The sequence below is a fragment of the Theobroma umbraticum genome, unplaced genomic scaffold (genome assembly GCF_002168275.2).
Source record: "Theobroma umbraticum cultivar Fairchild unplaced genomic scaffold, ASM216827v3 scaffold_67.0, whole genome shotgun sequence".
Classification (NCBI taxonomy): Eukaryota; Viridiplantae; Streptophyta; class Magnoliopsida; order Malvales; family Malvaceae; genus Theobroma; species Theobroma umbraticum.
In genome coordinates this window covers 2362117-2383457 of record NW_018397262.1, presented here as the reverse complement: position 1 = coordinate 2383457, position 21341 = coordinate 2362117, and the positions used below count along the sequence as shown (strand labels likewise).

General features: G+C 32.5%; 1 protein-coding gene across 1 annotated transcript; it reads left to right on the top strand.

The window, feature by feature from the left end:
- The first annotated feature begins 12616 nt into the window (after nt 1–12616).
- On the top strand, nt 12617–15649 carry LOC110419860 (LOB domain-containing protein 4-like). Its single transcript, XM_021432986.1, has 2 exons — nt 12617–13129; nt 15071–15649. Exons 1-2 carry the CDS (start codon nt 12953–12955, stop codon nt 15407–15409), a joined length of 516 nt encoding a protein of 171 aa, XP_021288661.1. The 5' UTR covers nt 12617–12952; the 3' UTR covers nt 15410–15649.
- Nucleotides 15650–21341: the final 5692 nt, after the last annotated feature.

Genomic DNA, 21341 nt, shown 5'->3' with positions numbered 1-21341 from the left:
TAATACGTAGTGTAAATATATAGAACTGTTCATTTAGTAAAAATGATAAGGCAGATGCCTATGAATTTCTGGCAAAGGTTAATTAATAAGCTGAAATGACATATATCTTGTTTCTGATACAGGTTAGTTATATGCAGTCTCTTTGGACTTTATTGTAATTGATTATTCTCTCTTAGAAATGGAACATCCCTAGGGTTAACATTCAAATAGTAAATAAATCGTTTCCATAGTTAAGTTTAAGCAATAAGTTGACTCAGTCTTTTAACTTGGCTAGTTTCCTTCCCCAATTGCTTAGGATCATTAATTGCCTAGTTTTTGGTTCTAGTCCTTAGAGAGCAATTCTGAAAGGAAGAGGGAAATATTGTTGGACTGTTAGGTTAAAATCATTTCATTTTGGATAAGGAACAAAAAAGAGAAAAAGCTGAAGGGAACAGCAAGCACTTGCTTTTATCAGTTTCCTGAATCCTGACCATAGACACAATAATTTTAAGCTAAATAAAAGGATAGTTAGACACAAATGAAGATTCATTACAGATTTTCCCTCCTTAAACATGACATGCCTCGACAAGAAATTTTAACCAACTCTGTTCTCGCAGCCTGATTGGAGACTATATATAAGGATGGTGATGAAAATCATCAACAATCTTCCCTGCAAAAAAGATTATTGTATTATCTCTGAGTTGACTACCGTGACTGCATTCATCAGAATGTTTCGATATTTGAAAAGAAAATGTGGCTCCTAGACCATGGAATTGACCCCATAAGATTTAGTAGATTTGCACGATCTTCATAAATCCCTGCTGTGATCGATATGTTTAATATTGTAAATGAATCCTTTGTTGTCTTCTTTATTAGTAAATTGTGGTTGTTGGAGATCCTTTTTCTTGTAATGGTTAGTAACAATGTCTAACATGAAATTCCTTTAAGATATGAAAAAATCTTGGATAAGCTTCTGCTATATTTCCATCTGCATGCAATAGCTGCAACTATAGACCAAATTACAATCCCCCTCAAAATCTTTGTTTGGTACAGGGCAGTAAGAATTTCTGGACAGAACATAGAAAAGGCAAGATAGAAACAACCAGAAGAAGAATATTAGCCCCTATTGCTTTTGATTAGAAATCCTTCATGCCAATCATTCTCTTCATTTATTTTGTTGTTGACTGAAAAAACATTGTTGTTGTTTTATAATTGATGAACAGCTTGATGCTGAGGCTACATATAGGCTTCCTCAATCAAACTTAGTACTAATTTATCTCTCTCAAGATTGATGCTGGTCCATTTCCTGAGCCAAAAAATGTCGCCTAGCAAAGTATAGCTTGATTTGGTTGTAGAATACAGTTTTTGTAGCCAACAACAAAATTAAAATTATTTGATCACGGCAATGAATTCAATATTTGTCTTTGGTAATATTCCTACCGATCCGATTAAGTTTGCCTCAAGCTTTTAAATAACATCCTTCTTCAATTTTCTATAGCTTCATCTGCCTGTTCAAAGCGGCAAAAACAAATAGAAATTCCTATATATCTTAAAGAGTTATTTGGAAATGCATGCCCCTACTGCTCTATACACAGCAGCAGTCGTTGTCAAACATTCAAACTCAAGGTTGAACTTGCACCTGCAAATATTCAACTAATGCAAGTTAATCAAAAATTAAGTGTGCACCAACAAATACAATTATTAAAACATCTTTCATTTCTACATTAATTATAGCAAATTAGAACATGGTTCCACCTTGGCGAAGACGTGTTTCAGCTTACAGCTAAACGGCAATTTCAAAATAATCTTCTATAGCTTTCCTTCTCACCATTATTTCCCACTTCTGAATTTATAAATTGCTTGCATGGATGTGTCTATAATAAGAAGTCAAGTTATTTCACATCAAAACTAGTAGAAAGAAACAATGTCTAATTAACTAAATTATAAAAGTGATGATAGTTGCTTTCAAGGGAGAATTAATTACTTACTAGTACATGTGACAGAATGAGTATATATCAGAGACCAGAGAAATTATTAAAGTTTCTTCCCCACATGCTTTCCTTTCAGAATAATCAAAGATCATGTTACACGTAAACTGCATGCCCTTTCAATTCAGAAAAACGTGTTCTGCATTAACCCGGATCTAGGCTAAGAAAGAAGCTTATGCATTTTCAAGATTCTGCAACGATTTTTATTTTCCTTTTTCCTTTTTTTGGTTCAGGATAGAGACAGAAGAAATGCGTGTGGAACCCCCCACACAGACAAATTTTGCTATTGCGATGTGATAAGGTCTTTGGATGTATCAAATATTTCCATCAGAAATAATGGTTTACAAAATGGAAAAGTGTTGGCCAGAAACAGCAACCAAAAAAAAAAAAGTGAAAAGTGAAAAGTGAAATCAAGCCCCACAATGTGAAGATCAACTTTTTGTTCAAGAAACTGTCTGCTAAAAATCAAGATTCCTCCTTCATTTTCTTCCCTTCTTTCCTGTTACCTGCATCTCCTTGTACAGCAAGAAACATGCCAAACATATGAGACCTGACAACTCCTTAAAGGCAAAACCCCAAATTGCCTGATCACCATATTTAAAACATTCCGCTGTAAAGAGACAAGTTCTGACCTGAAACCACAGAGCAGCAGGACCAAAATTTGTTGTTCATTTCTTGGTGTTTATGCTTTCTTTCTTTTTTTTTTTTTTTTTTTTTCACTCAAATGTGGAATTCAGGCTTGTAAATTCCAGATTTCAGCTTAAATCATATATGTTTGTGCAATAATAGTAGTCATCTCAAAGTCCAAACCTCCTTCATGAAATCCATAATAAAACAACAAATTAATTTTGGCTGTCCTTAGTCCTTACATATGTAATACATAATCAGCAGAAGTAATCTAGTGGTAGCCAGGCATTGAAGGCCAGCTCATTTGATTGACCTTTGGGATTCAAAGTTTTCTTCATTCAGTCATAATTCGGTCCAATCACTCTCTTACTGAACTTGTACTCGATGCTTTCATCTTTTTTAGTTTCAACTTTTTTTCCTTCCCTCGACTTTTACATCTTTGGGTTTCAACAAACAGAACCTTAATAATGACCTAATAATTTCAAGCATAAAAAACACATTCTCATTAGTCATATGATGTCAGCTTTCATACAAGATCATTCCATCATGACTCATATGAAATTATCACCCAGAAAATAAAAAAATAAAAAAAAGTTTTTAATTTCTTCCAAATTTTTCCCTTCAACGAATGAGCTGGTTAATGCATTTCCCATTCAAAAAACTTTTGTTTCCCATCTATCTTATCAGATTATCATTCATTCAAAACTTTCTGGTTTCTCACAAATACTGCATCAATATCTCTGAGAAAAACCTTCTGTCTCCATAATCCTGTTTATAAGGCAATGTGTTTGGCCAAGCTACATGCTATATCAGAAAATAACTGTTGGATATGAACAAAATTAGTCCTGTAATAGTGAAGTCAAATATTGAAAATTTGGTACAGGGAAAAAGAGGTCAAAGGTATATAATAATTTGCTAAAAAATCTGTCAAATTCACTTACCAACTTCTTAAACATTGTTTAATTTCTTCAGTCAAATCCAGTGATTAATTCCCCCATCAGATTAGCTCCCATTGCTACATCTGAGGGGGTGTTTATGAAAAAGATTTGATTGAGTAAGTTCTTAATTTGATTATGATTCACATACATATTGTTTTGGTCAAAAAAAAATCCTATAAGTTACATGGGATCAAATCATGAAGCCTAGATCAAATGAATGATTTTCTACTGTATAAATGTATGCTTTGATATGATCTCAACTATAGTTCAACTTCAGGGCGAATATCTTGTCATATCTTCCTTCAAATTTAGCTTAGGTATGGAAAACCAATTCTGAAAATTGCCCAAAATTATTTTACTTTTGATTACAAATTTTAATATTTAAATCCGAATAACTACGTCAACGAAGCATTTAATTTAATGATAAGAGTGTATCTTGACTCAAAGAGACAAGTTCAAATCTCTTTTATTTCAATAAAAAAGATTTCAACGTTTGATCTACACGAATTAATTTGTTCTCTTTAAAATAAAATTAAAGTTCATTCAATGAATTTCACTAACCCTATCAACATTAATTATTGGCTTATCAACAGTAATCTGTGAAAAAACCATGACATATTATTTTATGTAACGAGTTATATATGTGTCCGCCTACACGTGCAAGTTGCCATGAAAATCCACATAGAGATCAGTTCGTAATGAAATTAGGAACAGCATTGATGATTAATTCGATATATAAAAGACAATGTCCAAGCCACCATGACAAGATTACCTAACATTGGTGGGGGCTCATTGATAGACGTATATGCTTTAATTTTTATTTTCTATTTTTATGTTTGGATAGATATTTAATCTGTTAGTGGAATTAAATTATATAACAATAAATAGAATTAAATGTTGCTCTCATTAATATAGTGAATCAAGGCATAACAGTAATAAATACCCAGACTCTTTGCTCCTAATAAATGGTGAACCTGGCTAAATTGGGATCCTCTTTTCTTTTAAATTAAAACTATATACACTTATTATTTATATAGATAGATAGGTAGATAAATATATTATATATAAATAAAGGGATGATACTGAAACCTAATAATTTTTAATCTATTGGAAAGCATTATGATTCAAAACATAATCTTTTTGTTGAAATTGAAACTTGTGACAGCCGTTTTAACGCATACTAATAACTAATTCCATATACACATTAAATCAAAGATAGACTAAGATTTGAACTCTGATCTTAATGTTATTCCGAAAAATCTAAAATGGTAAACTAATAGTACCATGTATAATGATACGTAAGGTTTAACAACCGTTAATTGATAAAAAAATTGTCAATGTGGAACCTACAACAAAGAAATAAAAAAGAAAAATGAATGTTAGTGTGTCAAGGCACTCACTCTCATTGATGTAACCTGCCTCCAAATATCATTCGATCCAAACATAAGAAATCTTTGAAAATTTTTCCACTAATTAAAGTTTGAGTTCATGCACTTGCATATATATATGCTTGATTCCTATCTTGTCATGTGCATCATATCACTTGGAATTTAGTCTATGTTGGAATTTTTTGAGCTTTCAATTTCATAAAATATAATTTTTCCTACCTTTTTGTAAAGTTCTTGGAAAGCTCTCTCCATTGATCATTAATTAAGTGTGGAATACATATAAAAAGAGGATGAAAGGCAATGGAATAAATCTAGCCATCGGCTTAATCAAATTGACAAAACTAAAGCTAGGAGCATAGAGCCTATTCTTTTTGTTCGTAAATTCGTCATATCTTATAGTTGCTCATAAGATCCCAAAACGGAATTTTTTTTACTACTATAATTCACTTCCCATTTTTGGTTACAAATTTTCAACCATGAAGAAGTTACGAGTTAATTATGGAAATATATACAGACGGGTTCTTTTCTTTTGTCTTTTTTTTTTCTTTTTTGGTTTTGAAGAAAGGAGATTTGAAGCCATTTCTTTGATCAAGAAAATATATGCACTTATTTCTGTTTTTTTTTCTTTATTGGTTTTCATAAGTAACATTTAGATTTGGTGAATTGCATTTTTTGTCTGAAAGATTTTATCTAAGTATTGTTTTTGTCATAAGATTTCCTTGACTAAAAATTTAGTCCTAGAATTTCAATCTGTATCACTTCCATAAGTCAAACCAACAATTCCCCTGTTCATGTGCTGTGTTGCAGACGGTGTCATGACAGAATTATGATCTAATTGGCTACACAAGAGCCGAGGAGCCTGTTTACTTTGAAGCAAAAGCCACATTACCTTCAGATTTTGGATTGGGGAAGGCACAAAACCTCATATTTTCATAGTTTACCATTGCTCCTTGTTGAAAACATTCTACTGCTTCTTTATCTCCTATATTTTTGTTCATTTTCAGGTTTATGTGCCGAAAATTGTAGATGATTGTAATAGTATACGTACTCTAATAAAACTTCTGTGACACTTTGGTTGTGTTGTAAATGAAGAAAACAGCAATAACAGTATCATCACTTTCTACATATGGCCCTTTCTTGAACTTCTCTATGGTATCAAGCATCAAGTATTCAAGCGAAGGCTTTAACAAGCAAAGATTTAAGAGCTAATTTTTCATTCAACATTGACAATTCTTTTAGTTCTTTCAAGCAGGTGCAGCACAGTTTTGCTCTGAAGCTAATTGCTCCAATTTTGTTTTTTCATGCATGGTGCGAAACAGTACTGGAACACCACGTCTAGTTGGTTATCATCTAATCGTCTCAATTGACATAGATGGCCAATCTACTCCTAACCCAAGTCATTTTCCCATTGGCATCGCCAACATTCTTGCTTCATGCGGTCATGGCCTCAACTTCTAATCTATATATGTTACCATTCATTGGTTTTTGCCCAATTTACTGCATGAGACTTGGCAAAAACTTATGTTCCGGAGCTAGGTCTACTAATATCTCCACTTTATAAAGATTTTGATTTGAGCAAGTGAACAACTACATGAAAAATCCTCAACACACACAGCGAAATATATATATATATATATATATTCATTAAAATAGGAATACTGTTGGAGAAGGAGAAACCTAATTACAATAAAAATAATAATTTTTATTATGTTAATGAATTAAAAAATTAGGCACATATTCAACGGACATGAGACTTGGGACCATTCATACTCAACAGGAAAAGTACATTATAGGAAAATAATAGAAGGAAATGCAAGCAAATCGTCTATTCATACAATAGTACAATTAGTTACTGTTAACCAATAATCTTTTCTGTATGCTTCATTGTGGGGCAAATGAATAGGTGACAAGCTTCAAGTCTAGGACAAAAAGAAACCGACCAAAAAATTTTTTTCAATGGTTCTAACATCCCTAGGGGTTCTTAGGTCACTGCTTCTAATTCGTTAGATATAGCTTTCATTGAATTAGTATTCGAATTAAGCTATGCCCTCGACCTGGACCTCCAGAGTTTTTCCTATTTTGTTTCTTATTCGTAATTCTCAAGGTCCTTCTCCTAGGCAAGGTTTTCTTCATGCTTGCTGTACCCTTTTCTTTTTTTCTTTTTAGTTTTAAAATAGACCAGCTAGGGTCGATGTCAATTGCTCCAATATTCCATGGCAATTTCGGGGAAGCATGCATGCGGACAACTAGCATTCAAACCAATATATATGGGAATGCAATCACCGAATCTATATATATATATATATATATATATATATACACACACACACACTTGTAACTTTACATATGAACTAACCATTTTAATTAAGTTTCTATTTAATTTTTCCCTCTCGTCTCATTAATCTTAATCTCTCCGTTTTTAGGATTCGAATTTGTGACCTTTAAAACTTGAAATCTCAAGTTCTTTCTTTTATAGCTGCTGAAAAATTCTCTTGGGATTATTTAATAATTATTATTAATTACTATTTTTCATTCAATAAGTAAAAAAAGCAAAAATTAACTCTGGATATATATAGAAAGTAAATATTAGTAGTAGTATTTTCTTGGCAAAAAGAAAAGAGTTAAATTTTTTATGTAAAAAAAGTAAACTTTAAACCTTTTTGTAGAAAAATTTAGGACTTTAAACTTTCACAAATAATAAAATGTCTAATTTTAGTTTTACATGCAAAAACCTTAATTATTTGAATATTTGTTAGATCTTAACCATTAATTTTTCTCGTTTTATCCCAAAATTATTTTATTTTTAACTCTTTACAACTTTCTGATAATTTTTTTTTAAAAAAAGACAAATAACAAAAATAATAATCAATTGAAAAACTTAATTAGCAAAGACTAATAACTAACATTAGCACTTTTTTTTGAGGGGTACATCAGTTAACACTAGTCTAATAAGTCTTAGAAAAACAATCAAAAACATATACACAGGTATTTGACTCAAAAATAAATGTTTGTATAGCCTTACTAAAAAAGTTAAATTCAAATCTTCGTTTTTTATATTTTTATTTAAAAAAAATGGTAAGGACTTTCTTCGTAGTATTGATATGAGTATGCAAACATAACCTGAATTCAATTAAATTATTTTCTATTTATTAAATTTTGTTTATTCTTACCTTTTTTTTAATACTATATGATTCTTAATATTGCAATTAAATAAAATATTTTTAAATAAATAGTTCATTTACATGTTAGTTCCCACATGTCAGACAAGTGTCATCACCTTATACTTAACACCAGACGTACTGGAATCACTGATAGAATAACCATTTCGTTATAAAGTTGGAAAAAATTAGTAAGATGGTCTTAAACTGTAAGGACTAAAATGATATGTATCTAAACTTTAAGAACCATAATATAATTTACTCATTTTTTTAGGTAAAGAAATAAAAAAATAATTACATAATTAAATATTATTAATGTCAATTCAGCCGCAAGATAACGTCTTAAACTTTAGATGAAATCTCAACAAAATAAAAAGTAGATGAAATCTTCTGCCGTGATTGCTTTGGAGATGTTAAATTCGGGTTTGATGCTGTCCTTTTTCACCCAAATTAAACAAAAAAAAAAAAGTAAGCTTCTTCTAGTAGTGTAAAGTTTGGATCCCCTTGGCATTCCAATCACAGCAATAATATTTTTTTCGAATAAATATTTAGAGGGAGATTTGAGTTGAAATAGGAGATTGTGTTTGATTATAATCATCTAATTTTTTTTTTTTTTGGATTTGGAGAAAGCGAATTGAATCTTTATTCTTTAAGTAAAGAGATCGTGTACCAATTAATGAATTAAATGCGCGAGTTTATAAGTATATAATGTCAACAATATTTATGTTCTGTAAAAGGGAAGAAAGAAAAGGTCCCTCTGTATTTTCCTCCTTTTACCTATAAAATGAAATAAAATAAGAAAAGGAAGATGAAAACATTTGGACCATTTCTACACCCAAAAATGAAATCCCTTCACAAATTGAAATTATAAAATTAAATGAAATTGCTAGCTAGTTCACATTTTTCACCTTTAATTGTTTTCTTTCTTTTCATATTGAATCGCTTACATAAAAGACAAATTCTACAAGATAATTAAACTTGACATTATATGGAGAAGGTTTCGAGTTCTAAAATGTGTACCGAATGAGAGTTTGTGTATAAAAAAGTCCAAATCATTTATTGCATTATGTAACTGTCATTGACAATAAGAAGATGGGTAAATTGTTATTTGTTTTTTTTTTTTTGTCTTTTTGAATTCAAGGAGATAATTTTTCTGGGAAGTTAACCTATTTTCTTTCCTTGTCAGTTTCAATTTATATTCGACCGTCCAATAGATTATAGATGCAATTTTTTTATTTTTTCCCTTAATTGTATAAATTTTTTATTATACGAAATGGTCAAACTATACTGTCCTTTTTTTATTATCAATTTCCCTTCTTCATTAAATTTAGGTAGCTGGCAAGCACCCATTTCTTAATCGAAAGAGACTTGAATTCAGGTTAATTTTTCATTTAATTAATCAAAAATTATTTTGAGATTGTTAATCACACTCTACTTAGAAACTATACCACAAACAAGACCAAAAAGTGTGGGTGACAAAAAAAATGATGAAATGAAGTGGCAGAAAGGCCAAACTCCCATTTGCATTTTTGTTGAGACATTTTGCTCTGTTGATTTGTACCCCTTTAGTTGCCATACTCATTTTCTGTTGCATGCCATAGTGGAGCCAGACATAATTGCTTGAAGGAGACCTCTTTGGTATCATTTATTTTTATTACTACTCATTTATTTTTATTAAATCTCCTTTCTCTATCTGGCTGCAAAGCCTCTCATAAATCAATTTTTTTCTTCAAATCATGTTAAGGTTTTTTTTAAAGGCCAATAAAAATTTCATTAAGAAAGAGAATTACAAAAACTATCATGCAAAACGGTCGTGGTACAATACAATATAGGAAGAAATATAAAAATCCCTTCTTTACAAGGCCTATGTATACATAAACCTTTAAAATAAGATAAGAGTTATAATTCCCTTTCAATAATAGATTATTATCATATACTAAGAATGAAGCATACAAATTGTATAAGAGGATATGTGTACATTTTTAAATATAAAATAAACAAAGCTAACTCGAATCATTATGTTAACATGTATGCCGATGGCTAACTTCATAAGAAAAAATTCTATCATCAGTGTGTGTATATGTAGATGAATGTATCATGCTAAATTTATAAAACATCACTTTGACATGCATTAATAAATTAATATTTCACCATATAATTAATGCCCACATATAATATATATGTCAACAATTAACGCTCTCCTCGGTTGTCTTTTCTCTCTATGCTGATTTTTGGATTGTTGCTCTCTTATTTCCTTTTGAGTGTTGGGCTGCTTTTTACCCTACTGTTTGTTAATGAGTGTTGGTCTTCTTGTTGGTTGATTTTTTTTATTTTTCTTTGGAATGAAGCTGTATAGAACTTGTTCAGAATGATGTTATAGGTGCTTAAAGTGCTTGCTTCCCTCTCCTCGCAATTTTTTGATTGCTGCAGGTTTTTGTAAGTATGTAATGGGATATCCTTATCTCTCTCCTCTTTTGAAATATATGCATATTTTGCTGTTCTTTTTAAAATATATGTCAACAATTAATAATGTATTTTCTTTGAAAATATGAGAAATGTTATTTTAATGAAAGACTCATTTTAGAATCCAACATTTGTCAAATTTTCATTTTAGGTTTTGGACTTATTATTTCGTTTAAATTAGGAAACAAAATTTTCAATTTCATCCATTTAAGTAAAATTGATGATAAAAGTCAATAAATTACCATTAATCGAATTAAGGGTTCATATATATATATATATTTGTTAAGAATTATTTTGAGATAATAATAGTTAGTCCTATTAACTATATTTATTAATTTTTATTATTAATTTTAATGGACAAAATCCAAAAAGTTACATCTTAATTTGAACAGATTGAGTCTTAAAGTAAAAAATTGACAAACATTGAATTTTAAAATAAGCATTTAGCCTATTATTTTTTCATTTGTACCATTGATGCAAGCATGATATAATAATCTTTTAATAATAAACATTAAATAATGGAATTATTCGAAAGTTGTGTGATGTATGATAGGCCAGGACCTGAGTATGCAATTCCTAAACCAAAATTATATTGCAAAGCTTATCTTTTGATAAATCATGTATTTGACTTTCTTTGTTAAATCTAAACTAAATAAATGCATATTAATTTTGAAGTTGACATCCATGACTGTTCTAAGCATTGAGTATTCATAGTATAAAATTCAACGTTAGAGTATGAATGAAATGCTTATTAAATTTTATAATTGGATAATTTGGTCAAGGAACAACGGCATCAAACATATATTATTGGATTTTGTTCTTAAACCTCCACACCCACGAAAACTCCAGCTCAATAAAAAATAAAAAAAGTTGTTCTGGTTCGAGTTTGAATTTGGACATATGTTTGGGATAGATTAGAGTTTTAAGTTTTATTTAGAATTTTGATTAGTGCATCATTATATTTATTTATCTCCAAAATATTTTTTAGGACGTATCTTTTTAATTATTATTTTTAGGTTGTTATTACTTGTTTGTTTTACACATCAAAATCTATTGAGAATGAGCTGTTAGATTTTCTTATAAAATCAAAGTGTGGATTTACTTTATTTACTTTTTGTATTTTAATAAAATTAGACTAAGTCAATTTAATCTTGATGAAGAGATAATATTATAATCCATAATATGATGAGGACTAGACTACAAAATTATACATGGGTTTAAAAACGTAGGCTTGTATAAGCAACTCTAAATGGATGTGATTAGGATAAAGTTAGGTCTCTTCTCTTGTCTACAATAATATTAGGATCTCATTCATTGGAGAGTTACATGAGGAAGATCTTAATCTAGTCAATATTATTTTCACTGTTAAATCCTATATCAAGAATCCAGAGTACTTTTATGTTCTAAATTCCTGTTATGACTGATCCTGAATTAGTACTAATTAATTATATATAAATTTTAACATGAGTTACATGTATACCGAAGGTCTAACTTTTTCCTATGTCATAATAAATCTCATCATCAAATTTTTAATTTTTAATATTTAAATTTAAAAAATATAAATAAAATTTTAATTTTTAACCGTTAAAGATATTCTCTACCAAAGACACCCTTTTTACTTTGCTAACTTAATGGTGGTGTCCATAAATTTTAATTGACACCTTGTCACGGAGACGAAGTCTCATTGACACCCTATATATATATTATATTATATTATATTTTTCTACTTAATTTGCTAAAATTGAAGGGAAGCTAATGGAGTTTACTCTGAAAGCTTTCACTATCACTCAAGGTTTTAATTTTTGGCCAGACATGAACAATCAAGTTAAGAAAAATAGAAAGAAAAAGACCCCCCTTAATATAATCTCTTAAAGATTACTTGAAGATTAAAAATACAAGAAATGAGACAGGGTATCACATTAAGGTGGGCCTAAAGATCTTATCAAAAACGATGTTTTTGTCCAACAAAATCTATCGGCTCTGCTTTTTGTGGGCCCCCACAAGATTTGCTGTCACGTAACATTGTCTATATAACACCCAACCCCTTCTCCTTTCAAGCCCCCCCCTCCCCTTCCCACATCTTTCTCAACCATTCTTTTTTCTATACAAATTATTTCCTTCTCTTTCATTAATTTCATATTTATTCTTTCCCATTTTCACTTCTGCTCCACTGATTTTTAATTCTAAGCTAAGGAACTCAATTCTAGCTGGCTAGCTATCTTACTAGTGTCTTTATTTTTTTTTTTTATGTTCACTTTTAATGTATATATTTTTGGTCATTGATTAAAACTAGACTATATATTGTTATACATAACATTAAAAACCTGAACTAAGGCTTGCAACTATTACTGCGGAAAGCTTCTAGGGTTAGTCCTTTGGTGGCTTACCAGGAAGAAGAAGAGGAAGAGGAAATGAAGGAGATTGGCAAGAAACATGGCACGTTATCCCCTTGCGCGGCGTGCAAGCTACTTAGAAGGAGATGTGCGCAAGACTGTGTTTTTGCTCCATATTTTCCAGCTGATGAGCCTCAGAAGTTTGCTAGCGTCCATAAGGTGTTCGGTGCTAGCAATGTTAACAAGATGTTGCAGGTTCATTCCTCCACCCATGCAACTTCCTCTCTCTTTTTGCAAATAAATTGTTTGAATAACTTAGCATATCTTCTTTTTTCTCTTTTCTTGGATAATGAAAACCCTTAATAGAAAAAAAAAAAAAAGACTGCTGAAAAAGGTTCTCCAACATTTGGTCAAGGATAAGAATATCTAGTGGGAATTTTGATCTTGAGGATGTTGTTTTAGGCTTTTAGCACAATATTGCAGGCATGCATAAGCACCATGATGAAAGAAAAAAAGGGACATTCGTCTACTGTTATTAGCGGGCCAAAAGATGGAGAACAAGACTGGGAAAGCAAAGAAGAAAGTAAAAGCATCTTCATCTTTTCAAAAAGAAATTTATGAAGCATAAGATATGTGGTTCATTCTTGCTGCTAAAAAGTAGTTGAGAAGAATGGTCTTTCTATGAAACAACACGTAAAATGCTTTAATGGATCTTATGTTTTCTTCTCACGAGGTCTCGGTTCATTATGTTATTTAGAAGAAACCATAAATATTGAAAAGAGATAAATTCTTAGGCTTATTTATCTAACATTATAATTTATAATGTGTTTTTGTCACATGATACAAGTGTGTGTTAAATTTCGTGTCGTAACTATCTTGTATTGTGGAAGTAACACAAAAAGAATTGCTACTTCACCTAAATTTGAGTTGCAGATCTTAACACTCACATATATACTAATATTTATTAAACTTAAAGGTCAAACTAAGAACATAACTCGAATTTTTTTTGTTATATATCTTGGAGGGTGAAGTTTTTAAAGTAGTATGACAGAGCTTGCACCATTAATGTAGAACATTCAATAAATTAAATTTGGTGGGTTAGCTTGCCTTTGATAAGCTCTTGCTTTTTGAACCAGCACTACTAAGGGAGACCTAACTCATCTTGGGTTGTGAAATAGTTGTAGCTAGGGTTTCTTTAGGTTGCTATATGGGGAGGAAATGAAACTTGGAGAAGCCACTTATCTTGTAGAAAAAGGTAAACAAAAAAAGAAACAAAAGTAGTCCTCTGCCTCTTTGTTCAACTTTTTTGTCTGTTATAATGGTGGTTAATTACAGTTGATCAAGTCTTCATGGTTGACTGTGATTCTTATTCTCCTACACAATAGTATAACAGATGCTTTATCAAAGGATTCCTTAGCAAATGAAAAGGAATAATTACTTTCAAATAATTATAACTTGCCTTTAACTTTTCAGGAAGCCAATTTACATGAGAACTGGTTTAATTAAAGCTAATTACTATAGTGCTTAGCTTCAACTTTATGACCACTTACAAGCTTTTAGATTTATAACGCAACCAAAGCTCTTTGGTCACGAAATTATCTTCCAAATATTATTATTATTCTTTAAGAATACAAAGTTTATGGATGGATCACTCATGCTTCATGCTTTAACAACATTGGGTTACATTGATTGTGATAGGTATCACATTAGGTCGTAAAAAGATGTGATTTATTGATGTAAGCAAACAAAATTAGAATTTATTATCGCTTTATATTAAATTATTATCCCTAAAGATTATTTCTTGTGCACCATTGAAGTTAACTAAATAAGAATCTAGAGGCTTTGAAGCTGTTCCTTAGCGTTAACACTCAGCATCCATTGTACAATTGGAAACATGAAAGTATAATGTTATGATATAGATTTAACCACAGCGGCAACAACTTTTATTATATTCTCAAATAAGCAACTTTTTGACCAACAAAAGAAGGCAAAAACGTGCCAACCTACAGTACTGTGATATCTGTATAAAGTTTCAAAGCCTATTTTATTTATTACTAATTCTTTGAAAATCATGCAATATCCCCTCCTCCCATGAAAAGGACCTAACCCAAGTGGAAAATCCACTCAAGATCCAATAAAGGAAAGAAAAAGAACCTGCAATGATGACTGACGATCAATTGTGAAAACAACTTGCAGGAATTGCCAGAGCACCAACGAAGTGATGCGGTGAGTTCAATGGTGTATGAAGCAAACGCTAGGGTTCGTGACCCAGTGTACGGATGTGTTGGAGCCATTTCATCATTGCAGCAACAGATTGATTCTCTCCAAACCCAATTGGCACTTGCGCAAGCCGAGGTTGTTCACATGAGAATGCGCCAATTCGTTTCAACCTCTAATGCAGGCACCAGCTCCCCTGAGAACTTGCCACCTGCAGCAGCTGCCTCTTCCAAGTTCATGCCTTCCCAGGCCAAGTCCCTTTTTTGCGTAGACATGGTTGATCAGGCTAATATGGCAGAGTCTTTGTGGTCATACTAGCTTGGATTATGCTTGCTTGCTTGCATGCGTCTCTCTCTCTCTTTTTGGTTTTAAATGGGCTTGTTTTATGGCTGCCTCCTTTTACTACTTTTTACTTACATATATATTTCTATACCACAGCTCTACCTGACCCAGATGGACTTGATTACAATGATGGTGATGATTATGACCATATTAACATATTGTAAATATCTATAATTAGGACTTATAATGTCACTAATGTATTTCCTCATAGTACAAATTAATTAGTAACTATGTTTCTCTTGTTGTGTTTTTTTTTCTTTTTTGCTTTTATTGTCAACATTTTCAAGTATAAATGTTTTCAATATTGAGATCAACACAAATAAATCACACAAAAAATAATACTTAACACCACACTTAACGTGGTTTGACATACATTGTCTATTGTCATTGATGAAAAAGAAAAATCCATTATAAACATAGAGATTACAAAAAGTACGAGCACCAAAAAGCAAACACTAAACCCGAGTCCCAAAACAAACTTAGTTGCTATACTCACTAGTGTTTAATCTATGAATTAATCTCTATCCTATTTGACTTGATGTTTTTACACTCTTTCTCACAGTCTTACAATTTTGTGAAACACTCATAGAGAACTCAGCTCTTACATGGAGATTATAATTTTCTCTCATAATTCTGAAGGGTGAGCCTTACTCTATATTTACAAAAACTTATTATTTGGTCATCAAGAAACCTTAACTATTGAGAACTCTTACTAATTAAGTAAATTTAGCCCTTAAATAAACTTAATCACCAAATAATTTTAAACCAATAGAATTTCATCGAAATCCAAACTAATACCTAACTCAAATTTGAGTCAAATATCTAGCAAACTCGACCTTGGCACAATATTTACCAAAATATTGACCTTGAAGAAATCCCAAATACACATAGTTGAATTAGAATAAACTCCACTTGATTCATACAACATGGTCAAGTTATCTTCACCCTTATTGATTTCAGAGAGGAACCTCGATCTAGGAATCACCTCTCACTCACATTTGCATCAAGAGAACACAGTTGACAACATTAAGATCTTTTGTTTCCTTCTGCCAATCTCCTATAAATGAAACTGTTACACTCTTCTTGTCATCACCACATTGCCATGTCTGGTTTTCTTGGAAAATTAATATTACACTTCATATATAAATTTTTGGGATATGTCACACCATCCAAAAATTGCATACTACTCACCATGAGTAAGAGTATAACATCATGAAAAAAAATGTTACTACCTTTATAGAAGGGAGAAAATCTCAAAGGTATTCAATGTGCTCTATTCCTATTAACCCAAGATTTGCACCTGCTACCTTCAAATTTTCAATAACATCAATGCTTACTAGATTCAAAAGTTCATTGGACTACCACTAGATCACTTGAAAATTACTCCACTTGGAACTAGCACTTTGTTATAGAAACTTTCCTTTTACATGTCTCTAATCTCACAAACATAATTTGCATCCACAAATCCTCTAAAACCTCAAGCCAAGAAAGATGTATCATCTTAGGAAGCCACATAGTTTCCAATGAAACCTATTGGGGAATTTCCTTCAAGATTTGTGGGAAATTATTTATATCTCCAAATATTGGGAATCAGTTGAAGATCTGTTGTTTCATTATGAGCAATTCTTGTGTGATGCAAAGATTGATGATGCTATTTATGCATCTTTATATACTTATGATCAAAACAAAGATTTCATTTAAACATTCTAAAATGTTTGGTGCCCAACCATGAACACTTTTCATATTACTTTTGGAAAAGCTTCCCTTTCATTATGGGATATGCATAAATTGGGTGTCTTTCCTATTCATGGTTGTTTTTTTTATGAAGTCGTTCCATCTACAGTAGAATTGACTAGTGTTGATGATAAAAAGAGATTCTTTCCGAGTAGTTTTATTTGTTGCCTTTCATTATTTAAATGAAAGAAAAACATGACCAAGGTAATATTTTTGTCAAGATTTGGATCAACTTTTGGTTTTGAGGTAAATTACATTACTAGAAGCACTTTGCTCACAAGGAAAAGAAGTCAACTCATCCAAAGGTCATGCATAACCATGCCAAAATCAGTCAAAATCGTGGAACTTGGACATTGATAGAAAACAAATCATGTGATGAACTTGGCATCAGAGAAAATTCTAAAGTAGACACTTATTTGGCTGATTTATTTGCTTGTGCATAACATCTACAGGTAGACTACGTGCACCTTTGACCTAGCTCATAGACTTGAGTGTAGCCTCGGCAGGCAAGCAGACTAGGCAACACTGTAGCTTAATGTTCCATATGAGGGGCAAAATCACCAAAATATTATGGGGAGCCTCTTGTAGCATTTGAACCCAACTAATTGTTAGACGCAATATTTTGGCTATTAGACACAATATTTTAACTGTTAGAAATAGGAAGCCAGCCCTAAGCTGCAAAAGCACTTGTAAATATAGGGGTAGTTACTTTGAGGGCACTTTGCTTATAAAAACCATGTTTATACTCACTTGTATAAATAGTGGTTCATTCATTAATGAAAGAAGCTTTACTCTCTTAAACTCTTTTACACACGTCTAGTTGCCTTAGCATTTGTGCTTGCTAGTGTGCTTAAAGGGTTGTACCTTATGTGCTTGCATTCATATTGCATTATTGTGTTGTTTTCAAAGACCTTTATGGCCTTGACTAGTTTTGGTAGGTTGACTTAGGCTTAGAATCGGTTGATAGGGAGTCTAAGGTTGCATGTTGAGAGGTTCAAAAAATTGCCATGTGATAGATGGTATTATAACAATTTACAATTAGTTGGGGTGAGTTAGTTTGCGAGCCATGCTAGTGTGCAATTTGAGTAAAAAGATAGCTAGTGGGTGCTTGAACTTACACTTGAGGTAAAGGAAACAAGGGGTTTCAATAAAAGGGCCAAGTCTAGCTCTTGGGACTTTGTGACTGCCTTCGATGGGAAGTTGTCCAAAGTGGAGTTGGCAGTTGATGAGATGAGGGACAAACTTGATGTGCACAATGAGCACTTAGAAAACCTCAACTCCAAGGGTAAAGAGCTCCAAGATAAGGTCTAAGAGACAATAATGAAGGCCCTTGAAATAGTAATTAAGCAAAACTCTTAGCTTGAAAGTCCTATGGAAGTCCTGATGTGTGAGTTAGATTAATTAATGGTGGTATTCCATTCCTCAAGGGGTTGAAGGCAATAATGAAGCTGCCACATAACTTGAGGTATAGCTTGAAGAACCTCAGCTGGGAGAGTTTCAAAGTAAACTATTCTAGTGAGATTGATAACTTCCCCTAATGGTCAGAACAATACTTCAAGGTCATGGGTATCGTGATGAACAATTGTCGGATCACCATAGCATCCATATATCTCAGTGACATATCACTACTTTGGTAGAAAAGATGGTGTGTTGAAAAGCTCGGGGGAGACCTAGTGTGTACATAAATAGATTTTTAGCATGATTTACACTAGTAGTTCTACCCATAGTTTACGAAGGATGAGGCACGATGTAAGTTACAGAGGCAAGTTCAACAAGGTGCAATGCTCGAGTATGTGAAAGAGTTTAGTGAACTAGCATTACAAATGGGTGACTTTAGTGAGAAAGAGGCATTCGTTACCTTTATGGATGGCTTAAAGCTATGGGCAAAACAAAAGTTACAGATAAGAGGTGTGTAAGACCTCACTCGAGCTTACTATTATGGCATAGAGCATGGCCATGTATTATAGGGTAGATAATAGAACCCCATCTTTGAAGGCCAAATAGAAAAGGAAAGGTTGGGTGGACAAGGGTAAGCAACCTAAAAAGAAAGGCGATGATGATTGCAAGCTACAAGCCAAGTGGGAGGGAAAGTTAACTTGAAACAAAAAGGGCAAGCACAAGAATTGCTTTTTGTGTGATAGCCTTCTCTGGGTTAAGGATTGCCTTAAGAGGGCTAAGCTAATGCCAATTACCTTAGAAGAGGAACCGCATTAGAGTGAGACTACCAAACTACAATGTTGTTGAGAGTAATGAAGAAAACTGGTAGTTGAGCCACATGACTTATGTTTGAAAATTTAGTAGTGGCAAACCAACACATTGAGGCTTTGGTAGATATTGGTGCATGAGACTTGTTTATGTATAAGTAGGTTATTGAGAGTTTGGGACTCAAGGCAAAGTGGAGTAAGGCTTGGATAAAAATAATGAACTCCAAATAGGTGCGCTTCAAGGGTGTTTTGAAAAGTGTCAAGTTATAGTTGGGTGAGTGGCGCAGGATATATCTAGTTTTGGTTTTGCATGGATTGCATATAATCTAATCGTGGGTCTCGAATTACTAGATAGGATTCATGTTGTTAGTTTTGCATGGATTGCATATGATTTGGTCATGGGTGTCAAATTCTTGGATAGGATTCATGTTTTTGGTTTCGCATGCTGATTGCATATGTATACTAGACTATCAAAAATAGTGTGTGGTGCTGGTCAGGTGAGGTTGTGCATAGGAAGCCAAGTTATTGTTTACCATGCAATTAGCCATAAAGGTGTGTAAGGGGGAAATGACCTTTGTTGCACTATTAAGCCTAAATAAGACATTAAGGGTAGTGATTGAGGCTTTAACTGAGGTGTTTAAGTGTTGGATAAGTATCAGGACATGATGCATGCCAAGTTGCTTAACCAATTGCCACTAACCTACAAGGTGGATCACCATATTGAGTTGGTGCTAAGAACCCAACCACTTTGAAGGGAACTATATTGGATGCCACCCTAAGTAGTTAAAGTTGAGGAAGTAACTTAAAAAGTTGATAGATGCTAAGTTTATTAGGTCATCTAAGTTAACTTTCGATGACTTAGTGTTAATTTTGAAGAAATATGACGGCTCATTTGTCATGGCTAATAATTCAAGGTGCTAGATGAGGCTTAGTGTGCCATAGGGGTGCATAAGTGTAAGGGAGAGCTGTTGGGGGAAACCCTTTTTAGTGGCGAGTCTTGTGGACATGTCTCACAAGCATGTGCACAGCCTAGGTGCATTAGTGAGCTAGCCCACACCTCATTAGGCTAGCTTGCAACTTGCACACAGCATCAGCAAACAACTTACGTGCACCATCCAGACAGCCTGCATGCGTGATTGAGATAGCTCACAAATTTGCATATGAGTGCCGCAACAACCAACACTATGCCTAACGGTCACTTATGATGGTGACTTTACTGGAACATCATGGGGAGCCCTTTCTAAAATTTTAAACTTCCTAACCATTGTAGACACACTCCCACTCGTTAGAGTGAAGGAGTCACCCTTAAGCTCTTATTTGGCTTGTAAATATAAAGGTAACTACTTGAGGGCATTTTACTTATATAAACCCTTTTTGTATACACTTGTATAGCTGATGACTTATTCATACAATATATCTTTTCTCTCAAACTCTCCTTGCACATTCTTTTTACTTTCTACTTGTGTGTCGAAGGGTTTGTGGCTTGTGTGTTATATGCTTGCATTCACCTTGCATTTGTGTTGCTTTAAGGACCCTTGTGACCTTGACTATTGTTGTTAGGCAGTCTTATGTCGACATAGGCTTAAGGTTAGGGTAAGGTGAGTTTAAGGGCACACGTTGGTTAGTTTTAAAAACCATCACATGACAGTTAGTATCGAAGTATATGCGATGAGTTGCGATCAGTGTGCAACCAATTGCATTACTTGGTAGAATTAAAAGAATAAAATAAATATTAAGCCTAAAATGACTAACATTACCAATTACACTACTTAACAGAATAACAAGAATGAAAATGCCTAACAATGTATAACTATTTACAGAAAAATCACTATTTTGTTAATTTAACAACTCAAAATGTGATATCCTTGTGCCTTTCTAGAATCTTCCTTATAATAACCTCTTGCGAACATCATTCCCATTTAACTTTCTAATCTTCCTTTCAAAAAGAGCTTGGTGAACTATAAATGTTA